This window comes from Thunnus maccoyii, chromosome 11 (genome assembly GCF_910596095.1).
Source record: "Thunnus maccoyii chromosome 11, fThuMac1.1, whole genome shotgun sequence".
Taxonomy (NCBI): Eukaryota; Metazoa; Chordata; class Actinopteri; order Scombriformes; family Scombridae; genus Thunnus; species Thunnus maccoyii.
The window spans coordinates 29216688-29236675 of NC_056543.1; the positions used below are offsets into that span (position 1 = coordinate 29216688).

The 19988-nt window shown below is 39.6% G+C and overlaps 1 protein-coding gene across 5 annotated transcripts in view; it reads left to right on the plus strand.

The window, feature by feature from the left end:
- LOC121907308 (radixin) overlaps positions 1 to 19988 on the plus strand; it is a 47286-nt gene that overhangs the window by 18919 nt on the left and 8379 nt on the right. For 4 of the 5 annotated variants that reach the window (XM_042426789.1, XM_042426787.1, XM_042426788.1 and 1 more), the window contains exons 3-11: positions 8611 to 8694; positions 13718 to 13813; positions 13924 to 14046; positions 14454 to 14605; positions 14911 to 14994; positions 15213 to 15359; positions 16716 to 16812; positions 16901 to 17064; positions 18391 to 18521. In XM_042426789.1, coding sequence (XP_042282723.1) covers positions 8611 to 8694; positions 13718 to 13813; positions 13924 to 14046; positions 14454 to 14605; positions 14911 to 14994; positions 15213 to 15359; positions 16716 to 16812; positions 16901 to 17064; positions 18391 to 18521 — 1078 coding nt within the window. Of the gene's footprint in view, positions 1 to 1618; positions 1700 to 8610; positions 8695 to 13717; positions 13814 to 13923; positions 14047 to 14453; positions 14606 to 14910; positions 14995 to 15212; positions 15360 to 16715; positions 16813 to 16900; positions 17065 to 18390; positions 18522 to 19988 lie in introns of those variants that run through there. The other variant, XM_042426786.1, reaches the window with a different exon arrangement.

Below are 19988 nucleotides of genomic sequence, written 5' to 3' on the forward strand. Positions count from 1 at the left end.
CTTGTTTGACAGAAAGTTAATCTTCAGCTATTTTCATTGATTGAATCGAGTCAGTTATTAGTTAAAGTTATTGATTAAACAAAAACATACAAACATTCTCTGGTTCCAGCTTCTTAAATTTTAGGATGTAAAGGGCAATTTCACCATTTCACAGACCTACAATTAATTGATAAATGAAAAACAGTGACAGTTTAATCAGTAATGGAAACAATCGTTAGTTGAGGCGCCACTGCTAATGATGATTGCATTTCAAGACATATACTTTGAGAAAAAGAGGCATCTGATAGGACATGGGTTCTGTTTCCTTTGCTGCATATGTTTAAAATATTAACTTTTGCACTGCTTATCACCCTTCATTCTCGCTTGCAGCTAACTCCTCTTACTCCAGTCCAAATCAGCCCATAACTCAGATAGCTGTGTAATACTTATAATTTATGCTTTGAAAAGCATCAGTTCGAGGACCAACCAGGTGGTCTGACACAGCGCTGCATTGATGTTCTCTCATATGTCCTGAAACAAATTGCATGATCCAGTTTTGAATAAACATAAAGCATGACTGATAAATATACGTCAGGACCTAAAGACATCAGAACAGAAAAGAAGGGTGGACTAGTGGTTTTGGAGAGGAAAGAATTGAAGCAGAGAAGGAAAAAGGGCTTTTAAAGAGGAAAAATCAGAGTGGAAAAGAGGAGCGATGGAGAGTGAAAGAGCAGTGGAGGACACAGAAAAGGGTGAAGGTGAAAAAGTCTCAGAGAGGAAATGTTAAGTGGGTGAGTGGAAAGAATGGAGGCGATGTAAAACAGAAAAGCAGAGGTGAAGAAGGTAACATGGCCCTGATTGCCTTTAAAGCCTCTGTTAACCAGCTTAACCACATACAGCTTTTAATTATGGTTGCCTGAGTCTCTCTCCCTCTCACACACACACACACGCACACAAACACGGTCAACAGGTGGGCTGCATTGCGTGGGTAGCCTCTGCCTGCACACACTAGCCTACTATTTAGCTGTCACTACTTGTTATGAATAACATGGAAGTAATGGAGGAGGCTGGTAAACACAGCCAACTAAACTGAAACAGACACGCACACTTTGTTTTCCCCAGAGCCTCTTGAGCAAAGATTTGTTTCAGAATTGCTTCACAAAAGTCCCAAGTTACACAGCTATTTCAACATAACACTGTAATTATAACCCTTGTATTTTACAATAATATTCTGCGACATGATTTCTATTCTCTATTGATTACGGAAGCTCCATGTGAGATTCAAGCTGTATGTTTCTGGTTCTTTCTACATTTCAGAGTCTTGAAATATTATTAATCTTCTTAGCAATAACTTGTTATAGCAACCTATAACAAGGTGTAAAATTGAAAAAAAAAAGCAGCATGTTTTGTTCCTACTATTGAATGTTTTAGCTTCACTGTGCAGAATGACGTATGTGCAGAGTTTGATACTAGAAGACCGTTTTCACGTTCATCTGCTGAGGGAGGAAAGTTTATCTGTGCTCATTGAAAGTAGATTTTAACTGGTCGGTCTATGAGCAGGATCTGTGACATCACAACTAGTTTGGAACCAATCCTGGTCCAGTATTCGACTTACAAAAGTGTGATATGGAAACTTGAAGCCTCCAGTGCACAAACACTGAGAATGAACTTTGCAGTGTCTTTAAAGCGGACTTTACAGAAGACATCTTGTGTCCGGCAGGTAAAGTTATGAAGTGAAATATATTTACATATTCATAGATTCTGGAATTGTTAATGAGGGCGAAGGAGTAGATGTCATTTTAAAGTTTTTAAAGTGGTAATTATACTTTTTTTTTTTGTGGAAAAACCATGTCAGACACAGATTATTGTTCCCAGCAGAGTCATTTTGTCTTAATATCTGTCTGGAGGGGATCTTTAACGAAAGTCATCCCCTCTCTATTGGAGTAAATCTTTTTTTTTTGTTGTTCATGTTGTTGCTTTACACATGCCAGACATTAGGGTTTTATTTGTTTGTTTGTGTTTCCATTGCCTTACAAGTTCCAATTACCTAAATGAATTAAATTCAGAATTCAATTAAATAAATTCTCAGCTTGCGGAGGCTCTTCATAGTAAGCAGGCTGAAGTCAGCAGTAAGGAGTCACTGGGCCATGTGTGGGCCATCTTTCCTCTTTTGTCATAAATACAGTTTACCTGCCAGCATCCATAAGCCACTGCTGTGAAAAAGTATAATATATTTCTGCTACTGGCCCATGTTGTATTTTTTAACCTGGCAGTATTAGTAGCAGTTTTTGTTTTTGTCGGAGTGGTAGACACACTGATAAAAGTCGTACTAGGAGCATAAGTAGAGGCAGAGGCATTATGATTAAATGTTTTCCTACAGTGTTACTACTATCATAAATAATAGTAACAAGTATTTTTTCTCTTCCATATATGAGAAAAGCAAGAGATCAAGATAGGTTCTCTGTGCAACATAAAAAGATATTTAATAAGTCTCTGACACATGACCAACAAGCAAGAGTAGCAGTAGAGTAACAGAGAGGATTGTGGTCAGTGGACGGGCTGAGACCGCCTGCTTTATCTCTTAACGTTCAGCTGCTATCAGCTGGAAGACATGTTGCTCTCATTCTGTATCTGTGTCCAGCAGTCACACTCAAGCACACACAAACACACACACACACACACACACACAGAATAGCGTGGTGTTTGCTTGTGTTCGTTTCTCGACTATTGTTTTTTTTGCTCAGGCCAACACTTTTGAACAAAGCTTTAAAGCTTTTAAGCTTTTTTTTTTTATAACGTAGAGAGTTAAAATCCAAGATGTAATATTTATCACTCTAACTGGAAAATATGAGATGTATTGTACGTCATTTTATAGACATTCATTTGTAACTCAGGCTTAATTGGATCATGGTTAGAATTTAAAGCTCTGTGTGTTTGCAGGTGTTGGCAAATAGATGTTGTTACAGGGCAGTTTTTGAGGACCGCTGCAATTTTACAGAGTATCTTCCCCTATTTTTTCAGTTAATCACAAAAATACATGTCAGATTAATTGTAAAGTTGAAATGTTAAGTTTGCTGATCAATTAGTCAATATACAGAAAATTATTCTGCAACAGTTGATAATTGATTAATCATATAAGTCATTTTCTAAACAAAAAATTCAAATATTCAGTGGTTTCAACTTCTCAGACATCTTTAGCTTTAGGTCTTTTGGTTGGACAAAACTAGCAATTTGAAGATGGCACCTTGGACTCTGAGAAACTGCAATTGCAATGGACATTTTTCACTCTTGTCTGACATTTTATTGTTTATTAATCAAAAAAACAATCCACAGATTAATCAGTAATGTAATAAAAACATAAGTTGCAGCCCTCACTAATTTAACAGTAGTTCTGTTCCTAATGTTCTCATGTTGTGCTGTTGTTTCTCTGTTGAAGTGTTTAACATGTATCTAACCTCAAGAGGGGTCAATCCGCTGTAGGTCACCCTGTCAAGTGTTTAAATCCCTCATTAGGATGTCCACAAGGCTTTTAAGGAAATTGCTTTAAAATCAGTCAGAAGGGTGTTGCTGTGGCAACCGTATCAGTCAGAATACAGAGACACATGACATACTATGATGTGTACGCAGAAAGACGCCATGTGGTGTGTGAGTACTATTGTATTTACATGTAAGGCCAACATATGGCTGCGTTCCCGTACGCAGATGTCTGTTTCACTGTGGCGCAGACATACACACACACACACACACACACACACACACACACACACACACACACACACACATACACACACACTACCATATGGTTGCCTTCCCATACATCTACTGTACAAACACTGACGTGGTGTTCAAATGCAGAACATACACTTCTACACACACACACACACACACAGACACAATACTATGCAAGGTTGCTGTTTGTGATGCGTCTGACTTAGATGAATGCATGATGCAGACACACACTTCTCCACATATACCTCTCTAACATAAAATCAAATCATGTGTGCTAATGCATTCCCTCTGAAAACATCTGATTTAAGTAGAAGCACAAGAACACACACACACACACATACACATTATTACATTGGGCTCAGAGCTCTGCGACTGACTCCATCATGTCACAGAGACCAAGGCGTGACAGAAGTCAGAGAAAAGTGCTCTAAAAAGAGAAAGGTAGACAGTGAAAACAGAGCTTTTAATCAAGAATAGACAGTCTTACCCCATGTCTAGATGGAAAGCGTAGTGTTAGCAGCATGTTTAGCAGATCAGCAGTGAGTGACTACACAGGAGGCGTTCAGGTACATGGCTGAATGTAGGTTACCAGTGTTTTTGAAGCACTCACAGCCCAATACACAATGACTGTATATTTGTGTAAAATGAAGGAAATACTTCCCATGGGCAGTTCAAAACCAGTTTGTCTCACATGCTCTGAGACTGTAGCAATTGTGAAGACAAAGTACAAATCTTTGGAGCAAACATACTCACTCAAATCTGAACTGAAGGAACAGAAAATAAATGATCGAAGAGCCCAAAGAACATTTATTTACTGTTAGAGTACTTATTATTTATAACACCTGTGTATAATAGAATGTTAGTTTCCATCATGTCGTTGGTGTATATACTCATTCACACCTCACATCAACCGTATTCATTTTTCTGTACATTGAAGTAGCGGCTGGAGGTCAAGCAACTGGCCCGTTCCGAACAGGCAGATTTTGAACAGCACTGCACTAGTTTCAATAACTCAAGCATGATAATCAGGTGACGGTTAAATTATGTACATGTGAACATAATGAACAAAGGACAGTCTTCTCAGTGTTTTAGTTTACTCTGTCTGTCTCTATCAGATGACAGTATTGTGCTCTGCAAGACAAAACCAGTCTGTGTGAACAGTGCTTCCACAGGATGGGTGTGTAGATACGTGTATGTATGACCCATAGTTTGTCTTTAGGATTGTAATTTTGGTGGGTAGTTGGTGGTAGGATGCAGCTTGTTCAAGAAATTGTGGTACAGAAATGCCAGAAACAGATCACAACAGTGTATTAACCAACTTTAAAGGATTCATCTGCAAGATCTGGTTCAAATGTGTTGTATGGTATATATGTGTGTGTGTGTGTGTGTGTGTAGAGAGAGAGAGGGCAGGACTGGGGGTTGAGTGCTTTGCCTTTTGTCTGCATTTGTTTGTGTTTGCATGTGTGTAGTCATTGTATATATGTTTCAGGTCAGCTGAGCTGGCTGAGTGTCATGTGTTGTCTGACTGATGGTTTCTTATGATTGATGCACGGTGTTCACCTCAGGCGTTATCTGTCTGTCTGTCTTTGTCTCCCTCTCAAACACACACACACACGCACACACACATACACACACCCGACTGATGCAGCAGTTTTCTCCCTACGGCAGGTTACCAGTTGTTACAGTACTATTGTTACCTCCTGCCATCCTCTGTGTGGCTCTCTTGCTCTCTGTCAGGGTTACTTGAGGACAGAGTCAGTTGATTTCACTGCAGGTGGGTCTGCTTACTGCAGCGCACCACATCACAGTGTAATGTATTAGACTTGCATTGGGAAGTGATAGAACCACACACACAGACACACACACACACACACATAGCACCTAAGTATGTAATCACACATTTGTCTGTGTGTGTTCAGTATTCTGAACAGAGCCCCGAAGGGATGAAAATACTGGTCTGCTTTCTACTCTGCTGCTGGTCTGAAGCTTGACGGTCTCATGATTTCATGAGTTACATAGTATGCACACACACACACGCACACACACACACACACACACACACACACACACACATTTCAATACAAAGCCTTGTGCTGTTAACTTACATGAATATTCAAGTTTCACTTCAAAATTGCTCAGGTGTTGATGTGGCAGCTCTCCTGAACGACGTTTCCAGATGCTCCGTCAGTCACGGCAGGCTTCATAACTCCCAGAATCCCTTTCTACACCAGTTTGCTTGCAGCACCTCACTGCTGCCTTCCCAGTGGCAAGAAAACATTCATTTTATTATCATTATGAATAATTCAAAATGATGTGCCTATATTTGAGTTCAGTTTATTTGCACAAAGAATCAAAAAATATCCGGGAAAACGTGCATGGAAAAAAAGTCTAAGAAGGGTTTATTCATTACCTCTACCTTAATGATATAAGACAACATTCACATTATCAAAGATATATGGATTATATGATTATATGATTATGCAAGAGAGAAAAATGATGAAACCAAAACTTTAAAGATTTCTCTTGACCAAAATTAGTTAGAGCTCATAATCCACAAATCGGTTGTTGTGGTTGCTCTGGTGCAAAGTTTCACTCAGTCAGTTCAAAGCTGCAGTACAAAGGGCCTGTAGACCCTGAAGAGCCAGTAGAAACACTTCTTAAAGCAGAAGTCACTCTCCTCATAGTTCCTGTTCCTTAGTTTCTGGTCTCTAAGGAGGTCTTCACATCTCTGCACGGCCGTCTCTCTTCTCTCTCATCTCACACGCAGTAGACAGTTTATTGTCACGTTACAGTTAAAATATATGTGTGGGAAGTTCTGGGGAATTAATTACAGTTAATTAGTAGTTAAGGTTAGGCAGCTGGAAAGGCTGAGTAGAGTTCTCCTAATGATGTTCTCTCATTAGAGCGAAGTGAAAACAAACTCCTCTCTGTAGCTTCTTGGCAGAAGGATGAGCAGCGTAAACAGCCTGCGCCTTACATGGACACAGGCTGTAATACAGAGGGTGTGTGTTTGTGTGTGTTCGCTATGTGCGAAGAGTATTTATAGAAGGCTGATAAGAGGACACACACACACACACACTTGGCACAGACTGTCCCACCAGTAGAGAGTCACAGTAGGTCATAAGCTTTACCCCTTTCCCACTTTCCTTCAAAATTTGTTTTAGACTTTCACAGTTATCTTAAAGGGCGGGGACGTTGTTTTTTGAGTTTTTGGGGTTTTTATATCATTCTGTAGCTTCACATTAGTGTTCCATATATATTCAAATCCAAAAATTCAAGTTTTGGTCAAAATGCACATATTTTAGCGTCAAAATGCTATTTTCCCAAGCCCTTCTAAAAACTTTTTCCCACATGACCTGATGTAAGTTTCTGCATGATGATGTTGTATAAACCCTCTAGCCCGCCTAGCCAGTAGCCACAGAGATGGACTGAGCACTCTAAGTTTAAAAAATAAACGGAGCTCTTCTCCTGCCAGTAAACAGCTCTGGATCAGAGCAGAGTCCGGTGTGACTAGCGGGTGTTATTTGTCCCGAAGCTCCAGCTGGACCTCCAGAGCTCCCAGCACTCAGCAGCTGTCTGTCCCTCCACTCCGCTCCATCCAGTGCATTCATAAACATCTCATACACTCAGCGATGCAACATCATAGTATATCTGGACAATTTTTCGTGCTTGTACAGTGAGCGAGTACGTTAGGAAGACACTGTCAGGGTATGTGTGTGTGTGTGTGCGAGGGGGAATCAGCGCTAACTTACGTCACTGCTTTTTGCTAACGGCTGAGTGGGCGTTTCCATCTGAAAAACCCAGAAAGGAACGCAGGTGGAGTCATCCTTTAAGCACATCCACGTCTTCTTTGTTTGCCACTCCACCCATCCCCTCTGCACATTTAGTCTTTTATTTATTATACACTTAAATTTGACACATTTAGTTTCATCTGTTACTAAGAATTTCCACACTCTACTACACCTTTTCTCTTGCATTCACTCCTATATTACACTTTTTTTTAAATAGTTATTTTCTTTACCATGTTCTGTGGTGTAATCTCTCAAAATTTCCAGCATTTTGAACCCCTTTGGTACAAATTTCATCCAGTCTCCACCATTCAAACTCAGTGATCAGTGAATACTGTCTAACACTGTGTCATGCTCCTTTTAATATATGTCTAAGTTCACCAGGTTCATAACGTGTGGATCATCATATACATGTGTGTGCCAGTATGTGTGCTATATCATCTTTGCATGCTGCATACCAAACCTCACAGATCCGCTCTTACATTTTCAATATTCAGCTGACGCCCTCACAGCGAGCACAGCAGTAAAATGAATTTCATGTCCTCGATTACAAACAGTAAAATAGTGATGCAGAGATCAGAGTACATGGTTGGTTTGTCTTTCAGAACAGAATTTTAGTTAAGGTTTAGGATCACAGGCACTGCAACCGAGTCTTAACACGTTGTGACATTCATACATTTATGACGTTTATTCTTGATTCTATTATTAAAGCAACTGAGAATTCAGTTTTACACTTGCTTCATACATACTGGCCCTCATTTCCCGTTCCAAGAGAGATTACAAACCATAAAAGCTCTATGAGAGCAAATAGAGGATGTTGAAAATCTGTTTTTAGATTATGATCTTCTATACTGTCAGTGTTCTCACTGCTTTCCACCCAGTCTTGCATTTTCTGTGATAGTAAGTCAAAAAATGTGTTAAATTCTGCAGGAAACTTGATATAATATCAGGATGTGTCACAAATGGTTGAATTTACAGAGTGTAGCAGAATCCGTTTTACAGTAAAAATGTGTGTAAAACAATAAAAATCCACGAGCCCCAATGTGAGCCACAGTAGGAACTATAATCTCAGCTCTCTTAGCTTTAAAGCAAATTATTTCTTTGTGTTTTGCAGATCAATGTACGCGTCACCACCATGGACGCTGAGCTGGAGTTTGCCATCCAGCCCAACACGACAGGCAAACAGCTCTTTGACCAGGTAAGAGACACACACACACACACACACACATACAGTACGTTCATACAATGTGAGGACCATAACTTGTACAGCAGGTGGAAGGGTGCAAAAAACCACCACCGCTAGACGGGAGCAGAGAGTCAGAATTCATCTTCATGTTTGGTTTTTCTAAGTGAACTCCGTGACTGGTCCAAAGAATCACATCGTTTGTTGTCGATTACAAATGAAAAGCATTTCTGGACATGAGTGTGTGTGTGTGTGTGTGTGTGCCAGCGGCTGCGTGGCTGGGTTTGGGTTGTACAGAAAAGACAGACAGAGCTCTCTTTGTCTAAACCGAGAGACAGTGGATGTACGTAAGTGTTGGATGGATTGTGTGTGTGTGTGTGTGTGTGTGTGTGTACTGTCAGGGAAGTGAAAGGGCAGCTTTCAGTGTTGTTTCATTTCAGGCTGTAAATGTTTTCTGGGGTTGTTGTTGCTCTTTTGTCTGCGTTCTGCTTTTTAGTATGAGATCAAATCATGGAAAAGCTCCCAAGGCTACACAAGAAAAGTGAATATAACAATACCTCTGTCATATCAGATTAGATCATGACATGAGGCTACGCAAGAGTAGAGAGTCCCCTCAGGGCTACATGAAATGGAAAATTGTGTCAAACTGAGACATCCAAAAATGAGAAATTCCAGCTTCTACATTTCTTAGTTGTGCCTCCATGATGCCTGAAGTGGAGCAATATAAACTATGTGAGTCTGAGAATAAATTGATAAAAAATTGATAAATCATCGGCTACATTAAACAGACTTTATCGACCGGATCAAACACGGTGGAAGAATTCTTTCAACAACCCCTGACTGAGATCGAACTGTGTTAAACTGTGTTATTGATTCATGTTGAACATTGATAGGGTAGGAAACTGATGATGATTATCCGAATGAGCATATAGCCATGTGTGTGTGTGTGTGTGTGTGTGTGTGTGTGTGTGTGTGTGTGTGTGTGTGAGGCACTGGAAAGAAGCCATGGTTGGATCCTCTAATGCTGAGTCATCTACTGCTTTCCCATCAACACACACACACACACACACGTTATCCTACACTAATGCCATGTGCTGACCTCTTCCTGCTGTCAGGTCTGCAAGGTGAATGGAGGCTCTTTTCTCTTTCAGCTCCAACTCTCTCTACTAATTTCAGTTCAATTCAAAGCTGCTTAATTGACAGGACAAGAGAAACAGGGATCAGAGATGGAAATTAGGCAACACAGAAATTCCTCACTTAGAACTGAATATAATATCTCAAAACCTCACCCAGGTATCATCAGATATAAGTGAGAAAATGTGTCTTTTTGTTATTTGGGTGAACTAGTCCTTTTTAACTTGTTTTGTGCTCTCTCAGCAGTTTTGTTCCTAATTAACTTCCATACAGTAGAACCTGATTCTATAGCTGACTGGATACAATTATTCAATCTGATATATTATAATATTAGAGAGCTATATCTTGGCTGTATTAACAGTCCTGGCACACACACACACACACACACACACACACACACACACACACATAGTATTACACTCACTCACCTTCTCACTTTTACTTTCTCTTTCTCTCGAGTTCTCTCATACAGTTTCTTCTCCCCTCTCTCCCTCTCATACAGAAACCGAATCTCCTTTCCTTTTTCTATCCATGAAACACAGACTGACTCATCAGATCTGAATGTTTTAGCTTGCTGTGCCCGTGCATCGTCATAGCAACAAGCTATCAAATGTCGATGTACGAATGTACGATGCTGCCCGACAGTATGTGTGTGTGTGTGTGTGTGTGTGTATGTGTGTGTGTGTGTGTGTGCATGAAACGAGTGAATGTATTTAACGAGAGGTCTTTCACTGTGTATGTTTAGAGTCTCTAAAAATGAGGTGAGACATTTTAATGTAAATAAAAACTGATTTCTTAATCTAGTTTGCACTGTATTGTGCAGAATAATGTATTCTGTAATAATAAGGTTTCAGTATCTAGTTTAGGGGTGCAACCAATGGCTACTTTCACTTGAGTTGCAATGATTAGTCATTTGATTAGTCGATCAAGTTTTTTCAGTCACAAACTTCCAAATATTCTCTGATTTCAGCTTCTCCAGAACAGAATGACTGCTTTTCTCTGATAAATATTGTTTAAACTGTCTATATTTGGGTTTCAGACTGTTGATTTGACAAAAAAGCAATTTGAAGATGTCACCTTGGACTCAGGGAACTCTTGGAAATAATGATTCTTCACAAATTTTCAGATTTGTTTATAGACTTAAGCGATCAATCGACAATAGATAATCATTAGTTTCAGCCCTAATGTGCATCATAAATTAATCTTTCTGTTATATCATGTCTGTCATTGAATCTAGCTGTAGATTTTCCTGTTGAGCAAGAGTGAACAGAACGTTGGGAAAATGTGCAATAAGTTTGGCTGTGATGCAGGTTGAAGGGTTTAGGGTTATTGAAACAATCAGTTGATTAATCCATTAGTTGATTGGCAGAAAGTTGGTTACTGGTTTTAAATCATTCATCAAGCAAAAAAATAAAATACATTCATAGGTTACAGCTCCTCAAATGTGAAATGTCATACTTTGCTCTGTTTTATAACAGTGCAAATTGAATTATTTTAATCAGTTAATTGATAAAAAAGAAGATAGTAAAAGAGATAAGGTTTTTGTAAGCAGGAGAATGAGTCCCACTGACTCCTGTGGAGAATGGAGAAGAGACAGAAGGTGGAAAATGAGTGAGCTGACAGCTGCAGAAGAACCATAGACCTCAGTGGTGGGTGTTGCTGTAAAGTTTCCATCATCAACTAAAAATAGGTGTAGATATCATACTGTACATATCCCCTTTTTGAAAACGGCACTGTTTCAGAATGACTGCCAGCATGAAAGTAAAGAGCGTAATCGCGTACGTGAAGTTTTTCAACATCCACCGGTTGTGTCCTTCACATTTGGGATAAGGAAGGTTGTAGTTTTCTGTCTGCATTGAGACCGAGGAGGCTTTGAAACAGACCAACCTCGTAAGCTTGTCATGACATATTCAGTGAACTGTGAACACATGACTGATACCGAATGTGATGCTCAGTATAGATATCAAAAACCGACCGGCTTCATATGCTCAAACAGGAAGTCACATGTCCAGCAGTGAATAGTGAGCTCTCTCTGATAATGCGTCATGCAAGAAACAGTTAGTCCTGAAAGCTGTTTCATTTTTAAACGGTGCAGATTCAGATGAATGAAGAGAGGGGTCCATTGATATAGAGGCCGCAGAGCTAAATATAAACACCCATAAGCTCACTCAAACACACACAATGATAAAAGGGGTTAGGGGCTTAGGAAAGCTTTTTAATCAAATTGAGCCAAACACCGACATGTAAGCCTGCATCTGAACATGAACGCTTTGATGGAGCACAAAGCAAACACACTTTTACAGCAGTCTGTACAAACCAAAGTGTTTTCATTTGATATGAAAGTAAGGAGTCCTATTCCTCTTCTCTCTAACACTTATTATTCTCTCTCATCCCGAAGCTCCAAAATCATTTATCCACATTCTGAGCCTTCATTTCTAAATCTGCATGCTGAGCTCTCTGCATACCGCATTCCCATCCCCACTGGAGGCCCTGTTGTGTGTTGTGTGTGTGTGTGTGTGTGTGTGTGTGTGTGGGGGGGGGGGGGGGGGGGGGGGGGGGGGGTGTTTGCAAATGTAACTGATTGCACAGTTAACATTGCAACAACGTGTTTTTTTTTAAAGGTGTTTCTCGAATTTGTTTTACGAGTGTGATTATTTTCGATTACGCAAGTAGTTTTTTTTTTTATGTGTGCGTGCCAAGTGTGAATGTGTGAGAGAGAGTTAATTATATGGTAGTGAGTGCCATCGTATTGACTGTGTAAATCACATTAGTCTGAGTAAGCGTCCACATCCCCTCAGGCTCTCTCTCGTTCTCTCTCTCTCTCTCTCTCTCTCTCTCTCTCTCTCTCTCTCTCTCTCTCTCTCACTCTCTGTCTTTGTAAATGGGACGGCGGTTTGTGAATGACAAAGCGTGTGAGCATGTTTTTAAAGACAGTACGGAAGGTTCAGAGGTGAAGAGTGAAGAATCAAAGCAGGCAGAGAGTCACCTTGGGGAGCAGATCAGCCACAACGTACAATGATATTTTAGACAATAGTGTGCCTCCAACTTTTTGGCAGCAGTTTGGGGAAGGCCCTTTCCTGTTTCAATATGACAATGCCTCTGTACACAAAGCCGGTGGCTGACCTCAGTGATGCTCTTGTGGATGAATGGGAGTAAATCCTTGCAGCCAGCTTTCAAAATCTGTCGGGAAGTCTTCCCAGAAGAGTGTAGCAGCAGATTAATGCTCATGGTTTTGGAATCAGATGTTCAGGGTGTAATGCTCAGGTGTCCACTTACTTTCTTCTGGTTTCAACATCCTTTTAGCATGATTACTTGTGTATTTTTGCTTGTACTTAATATTCAGCTTTTGTCTGTGTGTAAAACCAATGTATCATAACAATCTGACCCTAAAGTTGTGACACAAACAGTATTTCACAGCAAAATTAGTGGTGATCACTTGATATAGTTACTGTCAATAAATGACTCCATGGTTGAGATGATGCACAGCCTCTATCTCAAGCTGTAAATGTGTCAGATATCCACTTGATATGACTAACTCAGACTGACTGCTGAAGCTGAATATAAGCGTCACATCAACTTTTAAATGCATTTTTGCACTAAATGACTGTGTGGACCTACAGCGAGGAAAACCTCTTTCTGTGTTTATATGGACAGCTGACTTAAGGACACCTGTTTTAAGACACTCTTGAAAATTTGTGAACCGGTCCTTTAATAGGATTTTTCTTTGCATAAAATACAGTTCATGTTCCACAGAAGCTTAAAATCATTACATGTTTTATGACATCATTTACACCTCCTCAAATCTCAACTACAAGTGGTTCAAATAGAATAAAAATGTACCTCTTTGAAGTGATTATAAAATCCTGTAAGGTGGTGGAAACAAAAAGCATTTGTCTGGTTTCAGGTGGTGAAGACAGTGGGTCTGAGGGAGGTCTGGTTCTTCGGCCTGCAGTACACAGACAGTAAAGGCTACATCACGTGGCTGAAGCTCAACAAGAAGGCAAGAGACTCTGAGCACAACCGCTCAAACACTTTCTGCCCCATCCAACACATCTAGTTTACTCGAATTATATCTTAATAAAGTCATGTGTGGGTGTTTGTTCTCTCCAGGTGACACAGCAGGATGTAAAGAAGGAGAACCCTCTGCAGTTCAAGTTCAGAGCAAAGTTCTTTCCAGAGGACGTTTCTGAGGAACTCATCCAGGAGATCACCCAGAAACTCTTCTTCCTGCAGGTACTGGACAGCTCATAGATCACTGTGCCTGCCAACACGTTTTAGTGGTAAAGTCAGCCAAAATGATAGTGACATAAGTTGGACATGTTCAGAAAATTGAGCTGTCATTTAAAGCTATAGTGTTAGTGTGTGTCTGACATTTTTGGTCTTAAGAGAATTTGCCAACTGTCAAAATGGCATTATTGATCATTATTGATCATTATTGATCAGATAGTTACTGGTTTAAAAACAAAAACTTGCAATATTTAGTTTAGCATTTAATGTTTGAAAACTTTTTTTTAAACTGTACATCCTTGGTATTGGTACTGAAACTCAGGTATTGTATTGGCAATACAATACCAACTCAGATGATACCCAGCTGAGTGTGTGTGTGTGTGTGTGTGTGTGTGTGTGTATCCTACCTGCAGGTGAAGGAAGCTATTCTGAATGATGAGAACTACTGTCCTCCAGAGACGGCTGTGCTGTTGGCCTCCTACGCTGTCCAGGCAAAGTATGGCGACTACAACAAAGACCTTCACAAGCCTGGCTACCTGGCCTCCGACCGACTGCTGCCACAGAGGTACACACACATACACACACTATACTATACTAGTGATGGAGATGGATTCTATAGCCCCTAAGTTATTATGTTCAGACTTTATGTGAAGCGCATTTTAGGATCAGTTAAAATATGACACTGATTGAATGTATAAACAACAGCATGAGAATAGTATCAATTTCATGAAAATGGTTAATAGACTGAACTTACATCATGCTTTTCTACCTTAGCTGACCCTGCGATCAGTGGACGACCTGCTCAACCTCCTCAGCCACAGCTACCCTCTGACATTACAAATATTGTTTGTGTGTGTGTGTGTCCTTTAGAGTTCTGGAGCAACACAAGCTGACAAAGGAACAGTGGGAGGACAGAATACAGACCTGGCACGAGGAACACAGAAGCATGCTCAGGTGAGTGAGTGTGTGAGTGTGTTTGTGTGTGTGTGAGAGAGAGAGAGCGCAAGAGATGGAGAGAGGGGAGATAAACTGCTGTATAATAGGAGTTTGAGGATTAAGATTTTGTAGACAGTGACTCCTAAATGCACGTGTCAATCTGTCTGTTTACCATTGTGTGTGTGTGTGTGTGTGTGTGTGTGTGTGTGTGTGTGTTTGTGTGTGTGTGCGCGCAGGGAGGATGCAATGATGGAGTATCTAAAGATCGCTCAGGACCTGGAGATGTACGGCGTCAACTACTTTGAAATTAAAAACAAGAAAGGCACAGAACTGTGGCTGGGGGTCGACGCCCTCGGGCTCAACATCTACGAACACGAAGACAAGTAACCAACACACACACACACAGATATACATGGCTACATACTTAGAGAGTTTTGTAGGTTACTTACGTTAATTTATTATAATTTCATACCTCAATACTATGCATCATACTTTATAAATTGATGATATATTTTGCATGTAGAGGAAGTATAAAGTACAAGTACATGTTACTTGTGCTGAAGTACAGTAATTGAGTAAATGTACTTTCTGTTAACATTCTGCTACTGCTTTAGTCTTTTCATGTCCTTGTAAAATACTGAATAGTTTTATCAACTCAGGCCTTTAATTATTTATTATTAACATGTAATCACTCTTTGGGGGAACTGCTCTAATCTCAGTGACTTATGCAACATGTAAGAAGGAGTCAGAGGAGACATTGGTTCATTTTAAGAAAACAAGTCTGGGAAGCAGCGGTCTAGTTGATGTGATTATCAACCCATCAAAACTGAAAACAGAAAACAAAGAAGAAGAAAATGAAACCACAAGAGAAGATGCTCTTAATGACAATAACGCCTGCTTGCATAGTTGAAGTCACAGCTGATCCATCACTGCAAATAAGTCGCAGCTTGATTACAACAGACAACCATATTTGGAAGAATAAATCTTATGTATAAAATTTTATGAAATAGTAATATGTCTTATTGAGTCCACATTATGCACTTAAGCTCTTAAACAAAAAGAAAATCTGAATAAATAAGATCTCTGCTGTGTTTGAAAATATATCTCTACAAAATGCATTTGTAACATTAAATACGAAGTGTAATACAGAATATACCACAGAGGAAGAAACCAGGAAGTATATACTATATGAGCAGATAAATGTGTGTGTTAAACATTAAATATGTCACACCCATCAGACTGGTGGTTTTGTCAAAACAGCACTTGTTCAGGGACATTTGAACATCCTCGCAGATCTGTTCAGAAGATCTGGAATCACTTTCATGATTTTTTATATTGCAATGCAGTAATGTGTTTTTAAGGTGTAATATCAAATAAAATACAAAATAAAGGACTATCTTGTACTGTGGCTACCGCTGTAGCTGCTGATTATATGTGACAGCTCCCTGGATAGCCTTGGATTGCATTAATTTGACAACAGTGCCATCTTGTGTTGTTGAACAGCACAGCTGATGAACAACCCAAAAAATAATCTCCATTGTCCAGAGTTAACCACAAACAACAAATTGATGAATGAAAAGTAAAACATGAAAACACTCAAACCCTACGTTTGAAAATCATTGTTGTGTATTTGGGACTACCGAAGCATGCGCATGTGAAAGTTTTCAGACAAAGAGTTCAGCGGTGAATCATTCATCTATCTATTAATCCCTCATATAATCTGGTCCCTGCTTCCTCAGGTTGTCACCAAAAATCGGCTTCCCCTGGAGTGAGATCAGAAACATTTCCTTCAACGACAAGAAGTTTGTCATCAAGCCCATCGACAAGAAAGCTCCAGTAAGTGTTGGAATTAAGGGTGCTTGTGGATTTTTCAAATATATTTTTGGGCACTTACACTGTCATGTCCTCTGTGTCTCCCACATAGGACTTTGTGTTTTACGCCCCGCGGTTGCGGATCAATAAGCGCATCCTGGCGTTATGTATGGGGAACCATGAGCTGTACATGAGAAGGAGGAAGCCCGACACCATCGAGGTGCAGCAGATGAAGGCTCAGGCCAGAGAGGAGAAGCACCACAAACAGATGGAGAGGTACAGTACCTGCTTTTTCTTCTTCAGGACTTGAAGCGATATCTTCGTTTTTTTCCTGCTAGAAATTATGGTTCTCCTGTTTTTCCTAGTATTCCGTAGTGTATCCCTAATGGATTTCACAACACACCACACACTGTACACACTGGCACACATGTGCAAATGCATGGATATGAAAACAAACACACGCACACATATTCAAGTAGTCTTTATCATAATGTGTAAGTTGTAACACTGTCATACTGCATAAACCTTTTTTGGCATTTATGTCATTAATTTAATCACTTCATGTCCCTGCTTAGTTGAAATGAATGACTGCAGGTTGGGTTAGAGGTCAGTTCCCTCCATGTTTATTCATCCTAAACATGCACGATGCTTTGAATGAGCAAATATGAGCTGATGTTTCAAGTGGAAATTCATCAATAAAGCTTAGTGAGCAACAGGGGGCAGTGTTGCATGGAAACACAGCTCATGTTCCTTATACAGTCTGCAGAGCTGCTGCCGTTACATTAGGAAGTACATTGCTGATTGGCATGAAACACAACCTCAGATGGTAATGATAAGTGAAATGTTTTAAATTAAATTAAATTAATCACCAACTGTTTTGATAATTGATTGTTTTGAGCAATTTTTATGAAGAAAATGTCCAAATTATTTGATTCCAGCTTAAGTATTAAGTATTTTCTGGCTTCTTTAGTCCTATATGATAATAAACTAAATATCTTTGGGTTGTGGACTGTTGTGGACAAAACATGGCATTAGAGGACGTCATTTTGGACTTTGGGAAACAGTTAAAAACATTTTTCACCATTTTCTGACATTTTATGGAACAAACAACTAATCGATTGATTAAGAAAATAATCTACAGATTAATCAATAATAGTAATACTCGTTAGTTGTAGACCTATTCCTAAACATTATATTATACTGCCCAATGACACATATGCACATGCCAAAGTAATCAGTTGACCAATAACAAACAGCTCTGAATACAGTAAGCAGCAGACAAAGTTTCCAGACGAGGATCTGATGTTTGTTTTTCAAAGTCATCTGTGTGCTGTATTCATTTCTGCTTTTTTATGTTTGTATAGCTGTGTTGGTATGTACACGCTTAATAGGGGAAGATGTGTATAAAAACAAAACAGCTGACACAGCATCAGGAAAAAGTCTTGACTCAATACAGACATTCCATGAAATTTCACGTTGACTATTTTCACAGCGTATAACTTCAAATGAAGTGAGAAGTCACTGTGTGTGTGTTTGTGTTTGTGTGTGTGTGTGTGTGTGTGTGTGTGTGTGTGTGTGTGACGGTCATTGTCATCTTGACAGAGCACAGCTGGAGAATGAGAAGAAGAAACGGGAGCATGCAGAGAAGGAGAAGGAGCGGATAGAGCGAGAGAAGGACGAACTGATCGAGAGGCTGAGGCAGATTGAAGAGCAGACACAGAGAGCTCAGAAAGGTACGCCACCAACGCTACACGTGTACGCTCTGACTCTCGAAACAAACTCACCGTTCAAAGTCAGATGATGAAGTCTGAAGTTGAGAAAATCGTTCTTAGACTTTAACCTTCCCCATAAAAACGATAATTAAAAGTCGCACACTCATAATTCTGATACTTTGATTTCAACTTAAAAAGGATGAAGTTCTCAGTCCTTAAATCTTCCCAGCCAGAAAAATGAAGTTTTGTGTGTATGTGTGCGTGTGTGTGAGCTTACTTCTTGTTAGAGCCAAATTTGAGCTTTAGACCATGAGAGTCATGACTTTTTTATGAAGTCCTCACTTTTTCAAAGCTCAGTTATGATCATCAAAATGATTTTACTGAACCAAAATAACTGTTGAGATCTTGGACCACCATGACGTTGCTACAACAAAGTCTGACAGCCAGGTAACACAAGTGGTCAGATGCTCATTTGACTTTTTATGCCTCTGCGCTGGTGACAGCTGTGGAGTCATTATGTTTTCTGATTGTCCGTTCGTCCCATTCTCATGAACGTGACATCTCAGGAACACCTTGAGGGAATTTCTTCAAATTTGGCACAAACGTCCACTTGGACTCAAGAATGAACTGATTAGAATTTAGCGGTCAAAGGTAAAGATCACTGTGACCTCACAAAACACGGTTCAGGCCATAACTCAAGAATTCATACGCTAATTATGACAAGGTGTCACACAAATGTCTAATAGAATAATGATGAAATGATGACATTTTATATTCAAAAGGGTTGGGTGGGACACAGACCAGAAACTATTTATTCATTGAATTTACTGAAAATGTGCTATATTGTGATATGTATTGTTATTGGCATATGAAAGGAGCTATATCAGGATATGAGATTTCGGTCACATTGCACAGCCCTAGTCTTCCACTTCCTCTCCCTGGATGACAACCAGTACAGGGGGCCATCCTGTTCTTTTTGTAGTCCACCGTAAGCTCATTGGTTTTGCTGATAATGAGCTTCAGTGATTATAGTTGTGCCATGTGACAAAGTTCTCTATCAGTCGTCTGTAGAAATAGTCTCTAAGTGAAGACAACATGTTTCTCACTGGACATTATTCACTGGAATCATACATGTCAATCTAGTGATAACTTCCATTTCACCAAAAAATACACTTAATACCTTTTATTGCAGTCCTTCAGAGTCTTCACTACAAATATTATATGAGTCAGAACATGGATGTAAACTCCAACTTGACTGGTTGGCAGAGACATACAACCACGAGGCGTATTTCTAGTTTCTCTCCTTCATCGATCAAAATAAAACTGAATCAAAACCACATGAATACAATCGATATTTGTCTTTGTTAAAGTTGGAAATGGAACCTCCGTACTTTTTGGTACAAACCAAAATGTGTCCCTACAATCACATATCAAAAATGACCTTGTATTGAAAGTTGGTGTCAGATTCATGGGCTTGTTTACTGATTT